This window comes from Peromyscus leucopus, chromosome 10 (genome assembly GCF_004664715.2).
Source record: "Peromyscus leucopus breed LL Stock chromosome 10, UCI_PerLeu_2.1, whole genome shotgun sequence".
Lineage (NCBI taxonomy): Eukaryota > Metazoa > Chordata > Mammalia > Rodentia > Cricetidae > Peromyscus > Peromyscus leucopus.
In genome coordinates, this window is record NC_051071.1 from 18,223,603 (window position 1) to 18,239,270 (window position 15,668).

The 15,668-nt window shown below is 44.6% G+C and overlaps 1 protein-coding gene across 3 annotated transcripts in view; it reads right to left on the reverse strand.

Annotated features, from left to right (window-relative positions):
- The window catches only part of Egfr (epidermal growth factor receptor), a 171,821-nt gene extending 156,358 nt beyond the window's left edge, over positions 1-15,463 (reverse strand). For 2 of the 3 annotated variants that reach the window (XM_028887422.2, XM_028887425.2), the window contains exon 1: positions 15,110-15,463. In XM_028887422.2, coding sequence (XP_028743255.1) covers positions 15,110-15,197 — 88 coding nt within the window. In that variant the 5' untranslated portion in view covers positions 15,198-15,463. The remainder of the gene's footprint in view (positions 1-15,109) is intronic. The other variant, XM_028887424.2, reaches the window with a different exon arrangement.
- Positions 15,464-15,668: the final 205 nt, after the last annotated feature.

Consider the following 15,668-nt stretch of genomic DNA (forward strand, 5'->3'; position numbering starts at 1 on the left):
ATGTGTCTATCTGAATGTGGTTCCCCTGAATATGGAAGCTGAAGCTGGACAGGAACAGGTGAAGAAGGGAGCTGTGGGTCCCTGTAAGAGGACAGTTTCTCTGCAGTTTCTGCAGTTGCCAAGTGTCTGAGAGAATATGAGGCTTCCTCTGGTGCAATTTAAACACAGGATGTTATTCTGTTGCTAGCTTATTTCAAACTCTATCTGTATATAATTGGAAATGAACTGGTATAAATTGCAGTGACGATAAGAGGAGTATCATTTTGAGTTCAAGAGATCTTGGAACTCTTTATCTCATAAGAAAGAGCAGGTTCATTGCTTTGACTCTGATGCCCAATGCTTTATATGAGATTATGAACTTTCAGACAACACTGTGGTGTGTCCAATAGTTTTTCTTTATTTTTTATGAATGGAGGAGAGCACTGTGCCATGGCATGTGTGTGGGGTGTCTAAGGACAACTCTGTATAGCTGGTTCTCTTCTTCTGCCTTTACATGGCTCCAGAGGCTGAACTCAGGCTCTAGGCTCGAAAGATAAATGGTTTATATGATGAATCATTGCCTTGGCCACCCTCTAGCTATCTTGACTACCAGGTGATTGTGCACACAGGGGCATCAGACAGAGTCTTGAAATAATTTTTTTTTGCAGTGTAATATCCATGTAGAAAAGAACACACAGAAAAATGTGTGGCTTTGGAAATGTTTCAGCAAATTCATATATCTGTGTACACAGCTCCTAAATCAAGAGACATGACATCACCAGCTTTCCAAAGACCCTCACCTAGCACACCTTGAAGTAAGGACACAAACCAAGCAAGCAGTACAAGAAGAGCAGGCTGGCACATGGTCCACTTGTGATGTGAGGAGAACATAAACTTAGCACACGTATGTAACGCAGCACAAGGAACACAAGGTTTGTCCAGTTTACCAGTTCTCCTCCCCATGTCCCTGTCTGCCTGCCCCATGTCCTCTTCACTCCTCTCCTCACACCTCCATGGCCTCAAGTATTGCAGACCATAAGCTTTTCCTTACAAAACTTCTATATAGTATTGTGAAAGACACGGTTCCCATGCTATCACGTTTCTAGCCAATGAAAACAGCAAGCTTCTGGCCTGGGTTAACAATAGGCAAAGATATCAACATAAAGGTACACAAATTTCTACTAAGATGGTTCCATCGGGAGAAGACAGATGATGACACAGAACCCCAGGAAGAGTTTTCACAAGTCATTCTTTAAATGTCTAGAATTCCAATACTCAGGAATCTGAGGAGGATCACAAGTTCAAGGCCAGTTGGGCTATATAATAGTACCCTATCTCAAACAAGACAAAAGAGCAACCAGAGGTATTGTTATCCCTCAAAACTATGATTCATAGTCATATAAATTCATCTTTATTGTTTTCAGAATGATTTCCTAAAGCCTACAAAAGCAATCTTAAGTTCTCCATTAAAAAAAAAGAAAATTGAGGGCCTTATAGAGATGTCTCCAAGCTTAAGAGTAAGAGCAGCCCTTCCAGAGGACACAGCTTTGATTTTCAGAACCCACGTGGAGGCTTATGGTCATCTATAACTCCAGTCCTGTAGGATCCAACACCCTCTTCTGGCCTCTCCTGACACGGCACACATGTGGTTCACAGACATACATTTGGGCAAAACACCATATACATAAAATAAAAACAAACATCAAGGCAAATAAAAAATTATAATCTAAAAAATAAGATTTAAGTTTAAAATATTAAGTTCGAACACAATGTGGCTTGAGAGTGAGCAACTTAGAGCTTACAAACACGACCTAAAGTTCATAGAAGTGACCTCCATATTCCCTCATTCCTAATCATACCTTTTGGTTCCCTTTCTAAACATTTAAAGGTAATATGTTTACTACAAATTTAACACTGAAAAAAGAAGTTTTGCTACTCAAAACTAATGTGTTAAACTTAATTGCACTTCCTTTTGTGACATAGAAATTTCCAAATAGAACAAAGACTTCCAAGTACTTGACACCCCCCCCCACATCCACCTGCCCAACTGGCTGTTACAACTTTAAAAATATCACAGACAGTGGGGACTAACCGGTACAAAGGATAGACTACCCTTCTTCACATGTGCAAACCACACAGCTAATAAATCTTTACACAGCTTAAAGCGGTTAAGCTCCTGGCAATGTCCATGGGGCGTTAGTATCAGCTTTGAGCTGTTAACTTGTCCATTTTTAGTGTTTCTTGCAACAAAACAATTTGTTTTTACTTACAGACTTAAGACAGCACTAAAAGTATATGGTGGTATTTTATTTGTACTGAAATGTGATTTTATTTGTATGTTAATAAATAAAGTTGTTTGGGGGTCAGAGCTAATAGCAAGCCATAGCAGAGCTGGGCGTCCGTAGTGCACACCTTTAATCCTAGCACTTGGTAGAAGAGCTAGGTAGATCTCTGTGTGGTCAAGGATACAGCCAGCACTGAAGACACATGCCTTTAATCTCAATACCATAGAAGACCTGGAGGGCTGTACATACAGGCAGTGACGAGGCAGTCATGTGTTTGGGTTTACAACCAATGAGAAGGCAGAACAGAAAGACTATATAAAGACAAACACACAGGAAGTAGGCCCCTTTTTCGGAGAGGTCTCTTGGCTAGCTGCAGCAGGCAGGTAAGGCTCTTAGCTCTGATCTCTTGGCTTTCTTCTTTGCATTGGTTCTGCGTTTCTTATTTAATAAGACGGTTGGTTACATCTACAAAAGTAACATTATATGGCGCTGGTAGCAAAGAAGTCTCCACCATACCTTAATCTATCACTAGTCTGTACACCACATGTGTGCCTGGTGCCCACTGGTGCCAGAAGAGGGCATCAGATTCCCTGGTTCTGGAGTTACAGAGCTTTGGAAGTCACAATGTGAGTGCTGGGAATTGAAGACTGGGCCTGTGCAAAAGCAAGCAGTGCTCTTAACTGCTGAGTTATCATTACAGACCCAAATCTGTAATTTTTGAGGTTTTGTATAGCATCTGCAATCTTTTTCATTATGAAGGAGGTAAAGAGACAGGCAATCTAGGTGAGTGTGAGAGTAGCCCCAGATGAAAGTAGCTCTCCTGGGGGATGAGGAGGGAGTGGCTCAAGACTTCCTACACAGGAAGTGTAGTGGCCTCTGAGTGGCCTCAAAGGTCTGTTTATTTATGGGTTGTAGTCTTCAAAGTAGTGCTGTTGGGAGATCATGGATCTTTTATGAGATGGAGTCCAGTGGAAGGGTTTTTAGGAAAGTGGTGATGCAACTTCAAAGGAGACTGTCTTAGGGTTTCTATTGCTGTGAGAAGACACGATGACCACGGCAACTCTTGTAAAGAAAACATTAATTGAGTTGGTTTGCTTACAGTTTCAGAGGTTCAGTTCGTTATCATCATGATGGGGAGCATGGCGGCGTACAGGCAGATGTGGTGCTGAAGTAGCAGCTGAGAGTCCTACATTTTGTAGGCAACAAGAAGTTGACTGACTGTCACACTGAGTGAAGCTTGAGAAAAAGACCTCAAAGCCCACCCCCACAGTGACAGACACACTTTCTCCAACAAGGCCACACCTCCTAATAGTGCCACTGCCTTTGGGGGCCATTTTCTTTTAAGCCACCGCAGAGACTGTGAGGCCCCGGTTTCTTCCTTTTTCTTTCCACTTCTTTGCCATGGGATGGCCAGCTTTGCTCTGCCACGTGCTCCCCACCATGATGTGCTGCCCCCCTACAAGCCCAACGCCACAGAGATAACTGATTGTAAGCTGGAACCTCCAAGCCTTATGTCCAAACAAATCTTTTATCGTTCTAAGTTAATTACCTCAGCTATTGGTTATGCTGATAAAAAAAAATGATATGGACAAAGGTGGTTGTAAATACACTAAACACAGCCTGAGCCACTAATGAAGTCCAGATCAAATAGTGCAGGGAAGAGGAACAGAAATCTTGTCTCGCTTGAGGAAGCTGGAGCACTGCTGTATATGCTAGGCATGAAGGCAGCATGTGTTTGCTTCCCTCTGTGTGAGACGAAGATGGTTCAGCGGACTGTGAAGAGCCAAAGGCTGTACACCTGGAAAATGATATGGCTATCATGGCCACATCTGTGTTGATGACAGTGGGGGAGAAGGGATGAGCAATAGAAGGGAAGTGGTGTTTCCTGTCACTCGTGGTGAAGTCTTACCTGGAGAGCTGCACAGGACAGGTCATCTGGGCTGTATAGGGAAGGGAATGAGGGTGCTTAAAAAGCTAGCCCAGTACTATATAAGAAATTAGCAAGCAAAACATTGTCAGGAAGACCACAATCCACCACAGAAGGGAAGACAAGATGTGGTGGATGTGCTCTGAGAGTCTTATAATGGGGCCAAGGGTCAGTCACCAAAGTGCTGAGGGCGGAATGGAGTTGAACCCTTCTCCTGTCCCAGTCTCAGTAAGTCTCTGAGGATGCAACCACAGGGCAGTCATCAGGGTCAGAAGTATGGAGCTGCTGAGCTCTCTAGGGCTACCTTTTGCAGTCAGATGACTTTGAGTCAGAGAGGTGATACTGTGCAACCCCAGATACCTCAACTATAACAGCCACAATGAGGGTCCTAGAGTGAGTCCAGCACTCCCTAGAGTAACAGTAATGAACATATGGAAAGCACTTTGTCGACGAACAAACCATTTATCTATTCCCTTGTGGTTTCTGCATTCTACAAGGTGAATAAATGGAGACCCACACAGGTTGACCACCTGGGCCAATGTCACTCTGTACATATAGGCCTGGTAGTGTGGCACTAAAGTCACCCCCATCTGTTACTATGGCACTTCCCTGTACATCTGGAAAGTGAAGGTCAATAAAATTCTTATTAAGAAGCCTCCACCCAAAAAAAGCCATATCATAGACAGCATATTTTGGCGCAAGCATTGTTTGGAGTATTCATAGTTTAGTTCTATGTGTACATTTGCTATTTGTACTTACAAAAAAAGTTAACATTCAACAGATGCTTGACATAGTAAGCTGTCATTGCTTTTTCTAAAATAAAAAAAGATATTCGTCGATGCTAGTGAGGATCACTCCTGGCATGGCTTACTGAATGCATTTGCTAGGCTATTGCAATGGTTTTTATATGGGGAATAATTTATAGACATGGTCATTTTACAACAAATTTAGAGTCAGGGCAAGTTTCCAAACACCTGTCTAGGAACTCTGAACTCCACACAAGTGGTTTCTTTTGACCTCTGGCATGGTGAGTGCCCTTTATCCCACAAATGTAGCACATTCTGGCTGTGTAAATGTCCCTAGTATGCTTTCCCTCGGCAGAGTCAGGAAACTCCTGGCTGTTTTCGCCTTTATCAGTAAGTGATAAAACCATTCTATTTCACAACTACAAAATACAGAAGCAGACACAGGTTCTTTAAGAGACGAAGTTCTGGGCAAGCCGGCAGGCATCTGGGACCAACAGATGACCAGATGCGTTCGCTGTAGAACAATAATAGTGATTATAATGATAGAGCATTAGATAGCCAGAGTCCAGACAGGGGTGCAAAGCTAGCTTTATCAGCCATGAGCACAAATGGCCACTTACCCCAGATTGGAGTGTGTGTTGTGTATCTGTGTCATGGTTCCTATTTGCCCCACAAGTTAGAAGGAATCCAGAGCATATCAAGACTCTGCTTATTATATAAGACAGCCCAGAAATCTGTGCAGGTACACTCAGAGAGTGGAGAAAGCTTTCTCATGTGCAGACACACTTGTTTCCTTGGAGACCCATTGCACCTGAACCCAGCTATGCGAAGCTGCTTCCTCGGGCAGACACCGACTTAATGATTTAATTGTTCTATCTGTTAAGGATGACGCCGCTAAGTTGGCATGTTTGACGTCGCTTTTCCAAATGTCTGGGTATTAATTAACTACTATCTGCTCTGTTGAAGGGTACTCTTAACTGATCTGGGGGCCTTCCCTGGCTTAGCAGCACTTCCTGTGAGCGTGATATGTTCAGTACCACGAGGCCAGCACTCCCGCCAGTGCGCTCAGAAGTTCCCTTTTAATTAAAACCTCGCATTTAAATTCTGTTCAGAAGTCACTGCCCACGAAAGGTCTGCTAGGCTGCAGAGTGCATTCTGCACGGCTGAGCTCCCCACCATCACAGCTCACCCGTGGCTACTGCTGCACCCTACCTCCTGACTCGTCATCTGGACGAGTGAGTGTAAGCCGTAGAGGAAACACATGTCTAATCTCCTCTCAAAATAAGGTTTGAGGAATTCTAAACTTTCTCTGCTCTAAAGAGGAGTTTTAAAAACATACACGAAACTAAAAAAAAAAAAAAAAAAAAAAAAAAAAAATTCCAAGAGAAAGACTACACAATTACCAACTCACCTTCCCTTGCGTCCTGACTTTCACTGTCTGCATTAGCATGCACCAAATCTTGGGTGTATGCCTTTAAATAATGACTACCCTCCTTGGATTGTATATATGTCTTATATTTTTTGCACCTGAGCAACATTATGAATATTTAGCGACTATTGCCACACCTACTGCCCAACAAAACTAAAATTCTCTTAAAGCCAAGAGTTTAAGGACAATAGTATGCCATGGGAAAGAGTGGACTCAGATCATCACCCATCTGGGACCTTTCTCACTCAACTGCCTCTCCCCTGAGTCAGGCATATTACTAGGTTTGTGTTCAAAAAGGTGAAATGGAGGTGAAAACCCGAGGGACTTGAACTGACCACGGATGGCATTCCTCTTCACCAAACTGCTCAGCTTTCTGCTCTGCCTTGGCTGGGCAAGCTTTTGTTTTTGACTGAAGAAAAACTGGCATATGTTTTGGCAGGTAACTTCCGCATCACTTTCAAAGCCCAATTATTAAAGCTGCCTTGCAACCAACATGCCTGCTCATTGAAAGCATTTGTATGTTCAAGGTGTTCATTATCTCTGGGTTGAAGAATCAACCTATCTTCCCAGTGACATTGTCTCAACCGACCATGTAGGATAATAACCAAAGATCCATTGCTCAACTGACATCCGGGACTTTCCCCTGTTTCATGTGACAGTCGTGAAACATGAACGTGCTCTGCAGGAATTTCTGCTGGAGCCCTAAAAAGTTTCCACTGTGAGGAATAAGCTGTGACAAAATGTTCCTTCCTTCTTGGTGAAGGAAAATAACACTGTGCTTAGAAACGTCTTTGGGGAAAGGTACCTCCCAATCCGAGAGTGATCTACTCACGTCACAGTCCACATTCCATTCATTCAACCAACACAGTTCCTCTGGGTGAATAATTTGTTGGGTATAACAATTTCTCCTTCAAAGTCGATGCTCACAAGTCTTGCCCCAGACAGAATAGTTTTGATAAAGGGTATTATGTAGAGAACAAACCATCCTTGTGTGTGCGTGTGCGTGTGTGTGTGTGTGTGCGCGCGCGCGCGCGCGCGTGCGCGCAATTTGTCTTGTTTCAGAATAGCTGTTTCAAAATCTACCGAGTTTAAGTGTGTGTTTTTCTTTAAATTATAGAAATGACCCAATGACCCCCCATAGACCCAGCAGCTGAATGACCACATGTTGCCACAGGCATTGCTGACCGTCCCAACAGCTGAATCAGCTGCTTTGATCCTCATTTTTCTTGCAAGTATTTTTAAGCCTGTCAAATTGACAGCAGCTATGATCCAACAGGAAAAAAAAACCAAACAAACATATTTCTAAAGTGAATCTTGGGCCAGCAGAATGGCTTAGAGATGGTTGCTACTAAGCCTGAAAACCTGGGTTTGATCCCTAAGATCTACGTGGTGGAAGGAGACAGCTGATACACACACACACACACACACACACACACACACACACACACACACACACACGGTAAATAAATGGTGTAACTTGAATAAAAAAGAAATTAAATATTTTCAAAGCTCAAAATTATATTGCCCTATATATTATGAAATGCGCAGTTAGAACACATTATGTAGAACAACGAAGTATAAGAAAATGCTTCAGAACAAAAGGAGAGCAAAAATAAGCACAGAACTGTGCAGAATTTGCAAGCAGGCATGAAGTGTAAGTAGAAATGGGGCACAGTTTTGAAGAATACCTTGTGTTGCTTTCTTGACTCGAATACAGAATGAAAAGTGATAGGATATATCAATAGCTCAAACAGTGATGACTCAAAGGCGGAAGAAGGAGAAGTCTTAGGAGGCAGCACAACCGAGTGTGAAAAGCACCCAGCACCAAGACACTGACCCAAGTCTCAACCTTAAGTGTGAGTTCTTCACTTTCAAACGAGCACAGTTACCTGCTTTACGGGATTGTCACGGAGGAAAGACACAAGCGCTCAGTCAAAACTGTAAGGTGCTATAGGAATGCAAAGTGTTCTTAGCATGACGACATCAATATTCAGCATCTAAATTACAGGCCAGCACACTTACTATTGACATGTACTTTAAGTACGTGTCTTGCCTCCATGTGGATTGGCTTTTAATTTCATGGAGGTTTTTAGCTGCAGGGAGTTCCAGGAACTCCTGGTTTTGTTACATTGTGGAAATTCAAACTGAGAGAAGTTCCAGGTAGTGTTCTCTTTCCCGTACAGAGGCACTACTTTTCAAAGAATGAAATATAAGTATAATGCATACTTGTACAAAAAGTATTTTTGAACACTGAATTTGACAGTGACTTTCAAAATTTTACTAGTTTTTCAGTCATTTGTCGTAATTTTTCAGCAGCAGTCATCTGTTAAAATCTTCCTTTGTAGTTTGCTAATTCATAACAGATTTCCAAACAGAGAGAGGGAGAGAGACTGAAAAAGGAAAAGGAAGGGAAGGAGGAGGAGAGGGGAAAGAGGGATGTAAAAATGGAAGAAAGCATGAAGGCAGTATGTTAGTCTCATAAATATGTTCCACACATACAGTTAATTAAAAGTCAGAAAATTGTCAGGAAATCTCAGAGCTTAATAAAGTAATAACTACATTGAAGGATTTCTGATATTCTATTAACGATATTACAAATCAAAGCCAATGGAAAGATGTGGGATGCATCATATTTTAGAGTTTTGACGTTAGTAAATCACCTTTAAAGCTAAAAGAATTATTCTCCAATGGCTACAATTTGCTTTCCTGTAAGTCACCTGAACTTGATCAAAAAGTTGATGATATTAGGCTCCCCATGGACTTATTTTCTGTGTGAAAAAGACAGGGGACTGAGGACTACGGTCCAATGAGCAAGAGTGCTTCTTGTGCAAGCTAGAGGATCTGAGTTCAAGTCCCCATCATCCACAAAATAGTCAAGCATGGTTGCACACAATTGTAACCCCAGCACTGGAGGGTAGGGGGATGTCTATCCAGGAGCCTTCTCATCAGCCAGCCTCACCGAAATGACGAGCTTCTGGTGAGAAACCTTGTATCAACGAAAGTTCCCCTCTGGCCTCTGCATACACATGGGCATGAATACCTACCTGCATAGTTAAGTGCACGCAACACACACATGTAAAGCACATACCACATAGGACACATACCACACATGTCACATAACACACACATATATGCACACACACACACACACACACACACACACACACACACACACACGTAGGAAGAAGAGAGAGAATGGATGATAGGGAAATGGTTATACAAGTGTAAGGCCCTGGGTTTGATCCCCAGAACCTACAGAAAAATGCATGGTTGTAGTGGTATGTGCTTGTAACCCCAGCACTAGAGAGGTGGAGACAAAGGGATCGCTGCAGCTTGCTGGCCAGCTAGCCTAACCTAATTTGCTAACCCCAGACCAAGGGCAGATGCTAGATGGCTCCTGAGGGGTAATAGCAAAGATGTCTCCTACCTCCCTGTGTATGCACATACAAATACACACACATACAAATGAATACACATTTGTATATACATACACACACTCTACACACATATAACAGGAAACTATTTCAAATGCTTATTATTGCTTATCTTTCTAATGCCATACTAAAATATAATTTACGTAAGAAAATCTAGTTGAGGCATTCGACTTTACAAGTTAGTACTAGACACGTATTAAAAGGGCTCCTCTAAATGACTGTGCTCAGCACAATTTTAAACACATACAGTGGCTGATAGGGTATGAGAATAAACCAGGCAATGAATGTATACGTTGAGAAAGCTAAATGTGATTAAATTAAATCTCCCCACAGCTTGTAAGCATTCAGTATTTCCCTTTAAACAAAAAAACAAACAAACAAACAAACAAACAAAAAAACAGGTTTTGACATCTGAAACATTCTTTTTAAAAAACTTTTGAACTCCTTCAAAGTGATGTGAAATGCTCAGGGACACCTGTCATTAAGGACTTACACAAATTCAATAAATGATTCTTTTAGTTTTTTAATTTTTGAGATTATAATATAATTACAATCTTTCTCCCTTCCCTCTCCCCTTCAAACCCTTCCACTTCCCCTCTCTCTTTCAAAATCAAAGCCTCTATTTTTATTCATTGTTATTGCATGCATATATGTATACACACATATTCTTAATATTCAAGACATTAAAATATTGAAAAATTTGTGACGATAGGCAAAGAAACCACACCATTCAGTTTGCCACACACAAAACGCATTTTGTCGTTCATTGAGATCGTACACACTGCATCAGTGTTATCCTAAAGTGGAATACAGGAGGGGAGCATTTGAAACAGTCTTAGCAAAAGTATGTGAGGGAATGCAGCTGCGAAAGCAGTTATGACATCACCCAGCCAGTGCATGCACGCTCACTTTAACAGTAAAATGGTCTGGTATCACATTTCTACCTTCAAAATAAAATCCTTTACAAATTCTCTTGAAACACCTGCAAAGTAGACAGAGATCCTTGGTTACATTCCCTCTTACACACAAGCAAAGTCCCCAAGCAAATAAGGCCAGCAGCCATACTTTTCCTTATTTGCTATGAATCTACCTCTTTGTTCTAAATGATCTGTACAAATAAACAGGTGAGTGTGTACAACAAATGCATCTTCCAATTCACAAGGAGCAATAGCTAAATTTGGGAGACTTTTTTGGGGCTCCTTGTGATTCAATATGGATTTATTTCGCCTACAATTAAGGAGACTGACTCTGATTTCTGTAACACGAGTTTCATAAAACATGTAAAGTCAGTATTTTGTTTATTCATAGCAAGGTTTAGGGGAGAATGTTGTTGCATGGAACACTTCAAAAGCTCCCAACTACATCCTAGAGATTCTAATTAGTTCCTCATATTTTCCTGTTACTTTTTTTAAAAATAATAGCATTTATTGTAAAACGCAAATTGTGTCACTTCTCACTTCACTTTTGACAAAGTAATGTTCTTTAAAGTGCTTTAGGAAGGTATAAATCTTTAGCACTCACCATATCGGACTTCAGGGTTACAGAAGGCTAGGAGAGGTGGGCTGCTGGGAGGTGCTGGGGCTACAAGAGTGTCTACACTCCTCCTCTTTTGTTTGAGATCAGCAGAAATCTTGTGGAGACTCAGTCAAACTATGTGTTTTTTGAGAAACCGTTCCTATCTATCGTGTGGGCAGAATTAGGCCGTCTCCTTTGTGTGCTCTAATGGAAATCTCAAATCACATCTATTGTCAAACACTGCCCTGCAGGGCACTGTACACACATACCTTCCCCAGCTCAACCAAGGTGTAAGTCCTCTGGAAGGGAGCACCATTCCCCCCTTCCTCGGGTGTATCCCAAATAACACGAGATGTGCTTGTGGAAATGGCTGTGCTCACACCCTGGCATGTTTGGGAACCTCTTAGAAGGCTTTTTGTTTGTTTGTTTGTTTTTGAGACAGGATTTCTCTATATAACAGCTCCAGCTGTCCTGGAACTCACTTTGTAGACCAGGGTGGCCTCGAACTCACAGAGATCCCAAGTGCTGGGATTAAAGGTGTGTGTGCCACCACCGTCCAGCATTAGAAGGCTTTTTGATTTGATTATTATTGTATAAAACAGTGATTTGATGCTAACTTAAGATGTGGGGATCTGCATTGGAGGGTATGCAGCAATTTATAAACATTATGACAATAACAGAAACTATTAAGATAACCTTTAAACTCATAATGCCTGACACATCTAAGGCAAGCAATAAACATTCACTGAATCTAGAAAGGAGATCCCTGAAGCCTGGAGTTTTAATGGGACTTTCCACCTAACCCAGACCTCAGACTTTGAATGAAAACACTGGCTTCCTAGATATTAATACAGGCCTGGGCTTACCAAGACCCAGTTCTCTGAGAGAGAGAAAGAAGGCCTTCACTTGAGAAGTCAATTGAATTCCACTTTTTTTTTTTTTATCTTTAATATAACCCAGGCTTCCGAATGCCAGTGTCTTCACAGACAACATCAGGGCAGGCTGATGTCTACAAGGCTCTCTAGTTGATCATCTCTGCTCTTCTTACTTCTCTGCACACAGGGTCTCTTCCAGAGAGGTGCCTTCCCCTGCCATGGTACAGGAGGAGCTTGCTCAGAAAGACCAAGTTAATCCCCGGCCCTGATTTTGATTTAGTGACTGCATTGCCCCCATTAACGTTAATCCAGGAGACCACAGCATCCCTGAACAGGAGAGAAGGACACTGAACGAGCAGACAGGAACTCATCCTTATTAGCCCATTTCCTGGTCCCTCTTCTCCTTCTAGCCTCTAGCCTCAACTAACCTAGCCTGACCCTCCTACAATGAGGCAGTGGAGTTTGGAGGTGAAAGGAACTTGGATCTTGGCATCATTTCTTGCTAGCTGTGGGGGAAATCACCACACTTGTCTGCATGGTGCATGGGTTCTCCCATGCAGATGATGAGAGTTGCCACTCGTCACATGTGATGTAAGGGTAGACAACACACTGGACGTAGTGTCCAAAAGTCTTCTGCTCTGAGCACAAGCAAAGATGATACCATAGACTGGAGGGAAGGGTAAGCCCCAGCCTCACTTAAGGGAGCCAATCTGGAACAAAACCAACAAATTAAGCAAACAAATCCTTTATCAGCAGGTTGCAGAGTGTCTCAGGTTTTCAATAATCTGCCCTTTAGAACTTAAGCCTTTTTATGTTACTTAAACAGATGAACTGTTACTTTTACTACTATACCCAGAAGCATTTGGTTTTAAAAATACCATCCAAACAGGTGAATAAAGCAGCATTTCTGTTTTACCCAGAAACAAATCTGCAACCAGGAATAGTGTTCAAAACACTAACACCGAAGAGCTGGGCGCAGTGCTGAAGTGAGAAAGTGATGTTCTACCTGGCCTCTAAGAGGGTAATTGAAACTTAGGAGCCTGAGTCCCTCCTGTGGGCAGGGACAGATGCCACCCAACTGAGAGTACCCTGGAGTTAGCTGTGCACAGTTACTGGCTGTCACAGGCAGGGGGAGGGGAGCCCTTCTGCTAAGGAAGGTAGGAGAAAAGCTTCCCACTGATCCATCAGTGAAAAAAGCTAACCCTGATTACTGACATCATCCCTGCTTTTTTCCTGAACTCCAAGATTGCCCAGACTCCTGAGAGCCCAAAGCAGCTCTGAGGATTGGCATGCAGGCTTCCTGGAGATGTTACCAGTCTTTCCTCGATGGCAGCGAGTCTCAAACCAAACACTCCAAAAGTTTTTAAAACTAATTCTCACAACAGACCAGTGCAATCTGAACGGACGGAGTGGGAGCTGAACACGGGAGGAAGCGGGAGTAGTTTGTTTTGCTTGTTTGATGTTTAATCCCAAATGATTTCATTGTGTAGTTAAGTTTGGGAAACTGAGTCTTACACCCCCTCCAACAGAGGCGCCCTCAGCACCAACCCCCAACTCCAACTCGGATGCCGATGACATCAACAGCAAGCGCAGACCTGACTCTTGGAACCCGAGCGGCTGGATTTTGAAATTGTGCAATTAAACCTTCTGAGGCATGTTTCTCGTGTCAAGTGGGTTTATGGTCGGGTAGTCATGAAGCCAGACTTGTCATGTTCCGTCTGGACAGTTGGCACATGTGATCCAAGGACATCAATCCGTTTCTTTTTAATTAGGGGTTATATTTTGGTTGGCCCGATATCAATCACTTCATAAGGGCAAAAAGAAAAAAAAAATTAAAAGAAAAAATCCCAAGAGGAAAAGTCTCAGATAGCAAGGAGAAAGTTTGCTGTGGGCCTCATTTTGAAACACCAAGGGTGAAGCACTCACAAGCCCCAGCTGTCACAGGGCCCTCAGCCATACCATTGCAAAGCCAAGAGATGCTGCTACCCCATGCCGAAGCCCTCACGGCTGGGAAAGGGCAAACTTCGGGGATCCCAGGGAAGCAGCCACCCAGCGAGACTAGCTCCAGTCTGGCAGGGAGCCCTGGTCCCCAACCAGTGCACCTAGCCTGGCAGGTCCCTGGCTTACAGTACTGTGTGACCAAGAGGCGGGACCGACCCACCCCACTCCGCTCCCCCACCTCCCTCCGCCCCGCGCGCCCTCTTTTTTGCTAGTGAAGAAGCGAATCACCACCATCACACCATTCTCTCCTAGGGGTCCCAGGTGGTTAGTCACAGAGACGTAGCCCACACTTCCAGGTCATTGCTTCAGCTCCACACCCTCGAAGGGGCATGCAGGAATCTCTGAGACCCTTTGGTACTCGGACTGCCAGGCTCTAAGAGAACCGGGGCGGAGTAGAGAGGTGCGGGAGGGCGCGCTCAGGAAACCGCCTGTCTCAGAGACTCCAACCTCGACCGGAGCGCGCTGGTTCTTCCTCCAGTCCCTAAACTCTGGGACTGTGCGGGTGGGACTTGCTCGCCCCGCGAAAGGACCTGGGGTCTCTCTAGCTCGCTCTGACAGTACTGGGCGGGCGCACGTGCACCGATGCCAGGCGCTGCCCCGCACCACGTTTCCGCTCCCGGACGCCTACTGAGCGCAGAAAAGTGAGGCAACTAAGTTGGGAGCGGTCGAGAGCCCCGGAGCGCACAGCGGCGGTTCCCACGCTATGCTGGCAGCCCCTCTTGTCCCCAACCCGGTCTCCCTTCCTTCGGCCGCCCCAGTTTCGCCCATTCCAGACACGAAACGTCCAGTTCCTCCCACGGTCCCACTGGGAGACAGCAGAGGAGGGGCGGGCAGCTGGGTCGCAGAGTCCGGCACCGACGGCCAGAGCTCGGCGAGCGCTCTCCGCAGGGGGCGCGGGCCAGCGGGACACGCCCTTACCTTTCTTTTCCTCCAGGGCCCCACCTGCGGCGCAGAGCGAGGCCAGTAGCAGTAACAGCGAGGTTCCCGTGGTCCCCGAGGGTCGCATCTCTGCCCAGGAGAGGCTGGTTTCGACTCTCCGGGATTAATCCGAGACAGACGGAGTTCCACGGTCTGCGTGGTGACTGCGTACGCAACGACGCGACCCGGACTCAGGCGCGCGTCCAGGTGACCCGGCTTCGGCGGTCTGGGAGGCCGTGTCCTCTGGGACACGTTCCAGACGCCCTGGCCCGGGGCGAGCGCACTGTGCAGGAAGCAAAGGAAGGCTGCTGCGCGCTGCTCTGGGGCTGCCCAGACGTCTAGCTCGCGCGGGTCGGGACTGGGGAGGCTGGGCGGGAGGAGGAGGGACTAGAGAGAGGAGGAGGGATCGGGAGGAGCGAGGAGGAGGAGAATGGCAGGAGAGAGGAAGCACTAGCCGTGAGGATCGAAAGCAGTCAGTGACCGGAAGGTGGTGGTGGATGGCCTTGGCCGCCACCCGACCAGGCTCTGGGGTGAGCCCCTGCGGCGTGCAGCAGGGCAG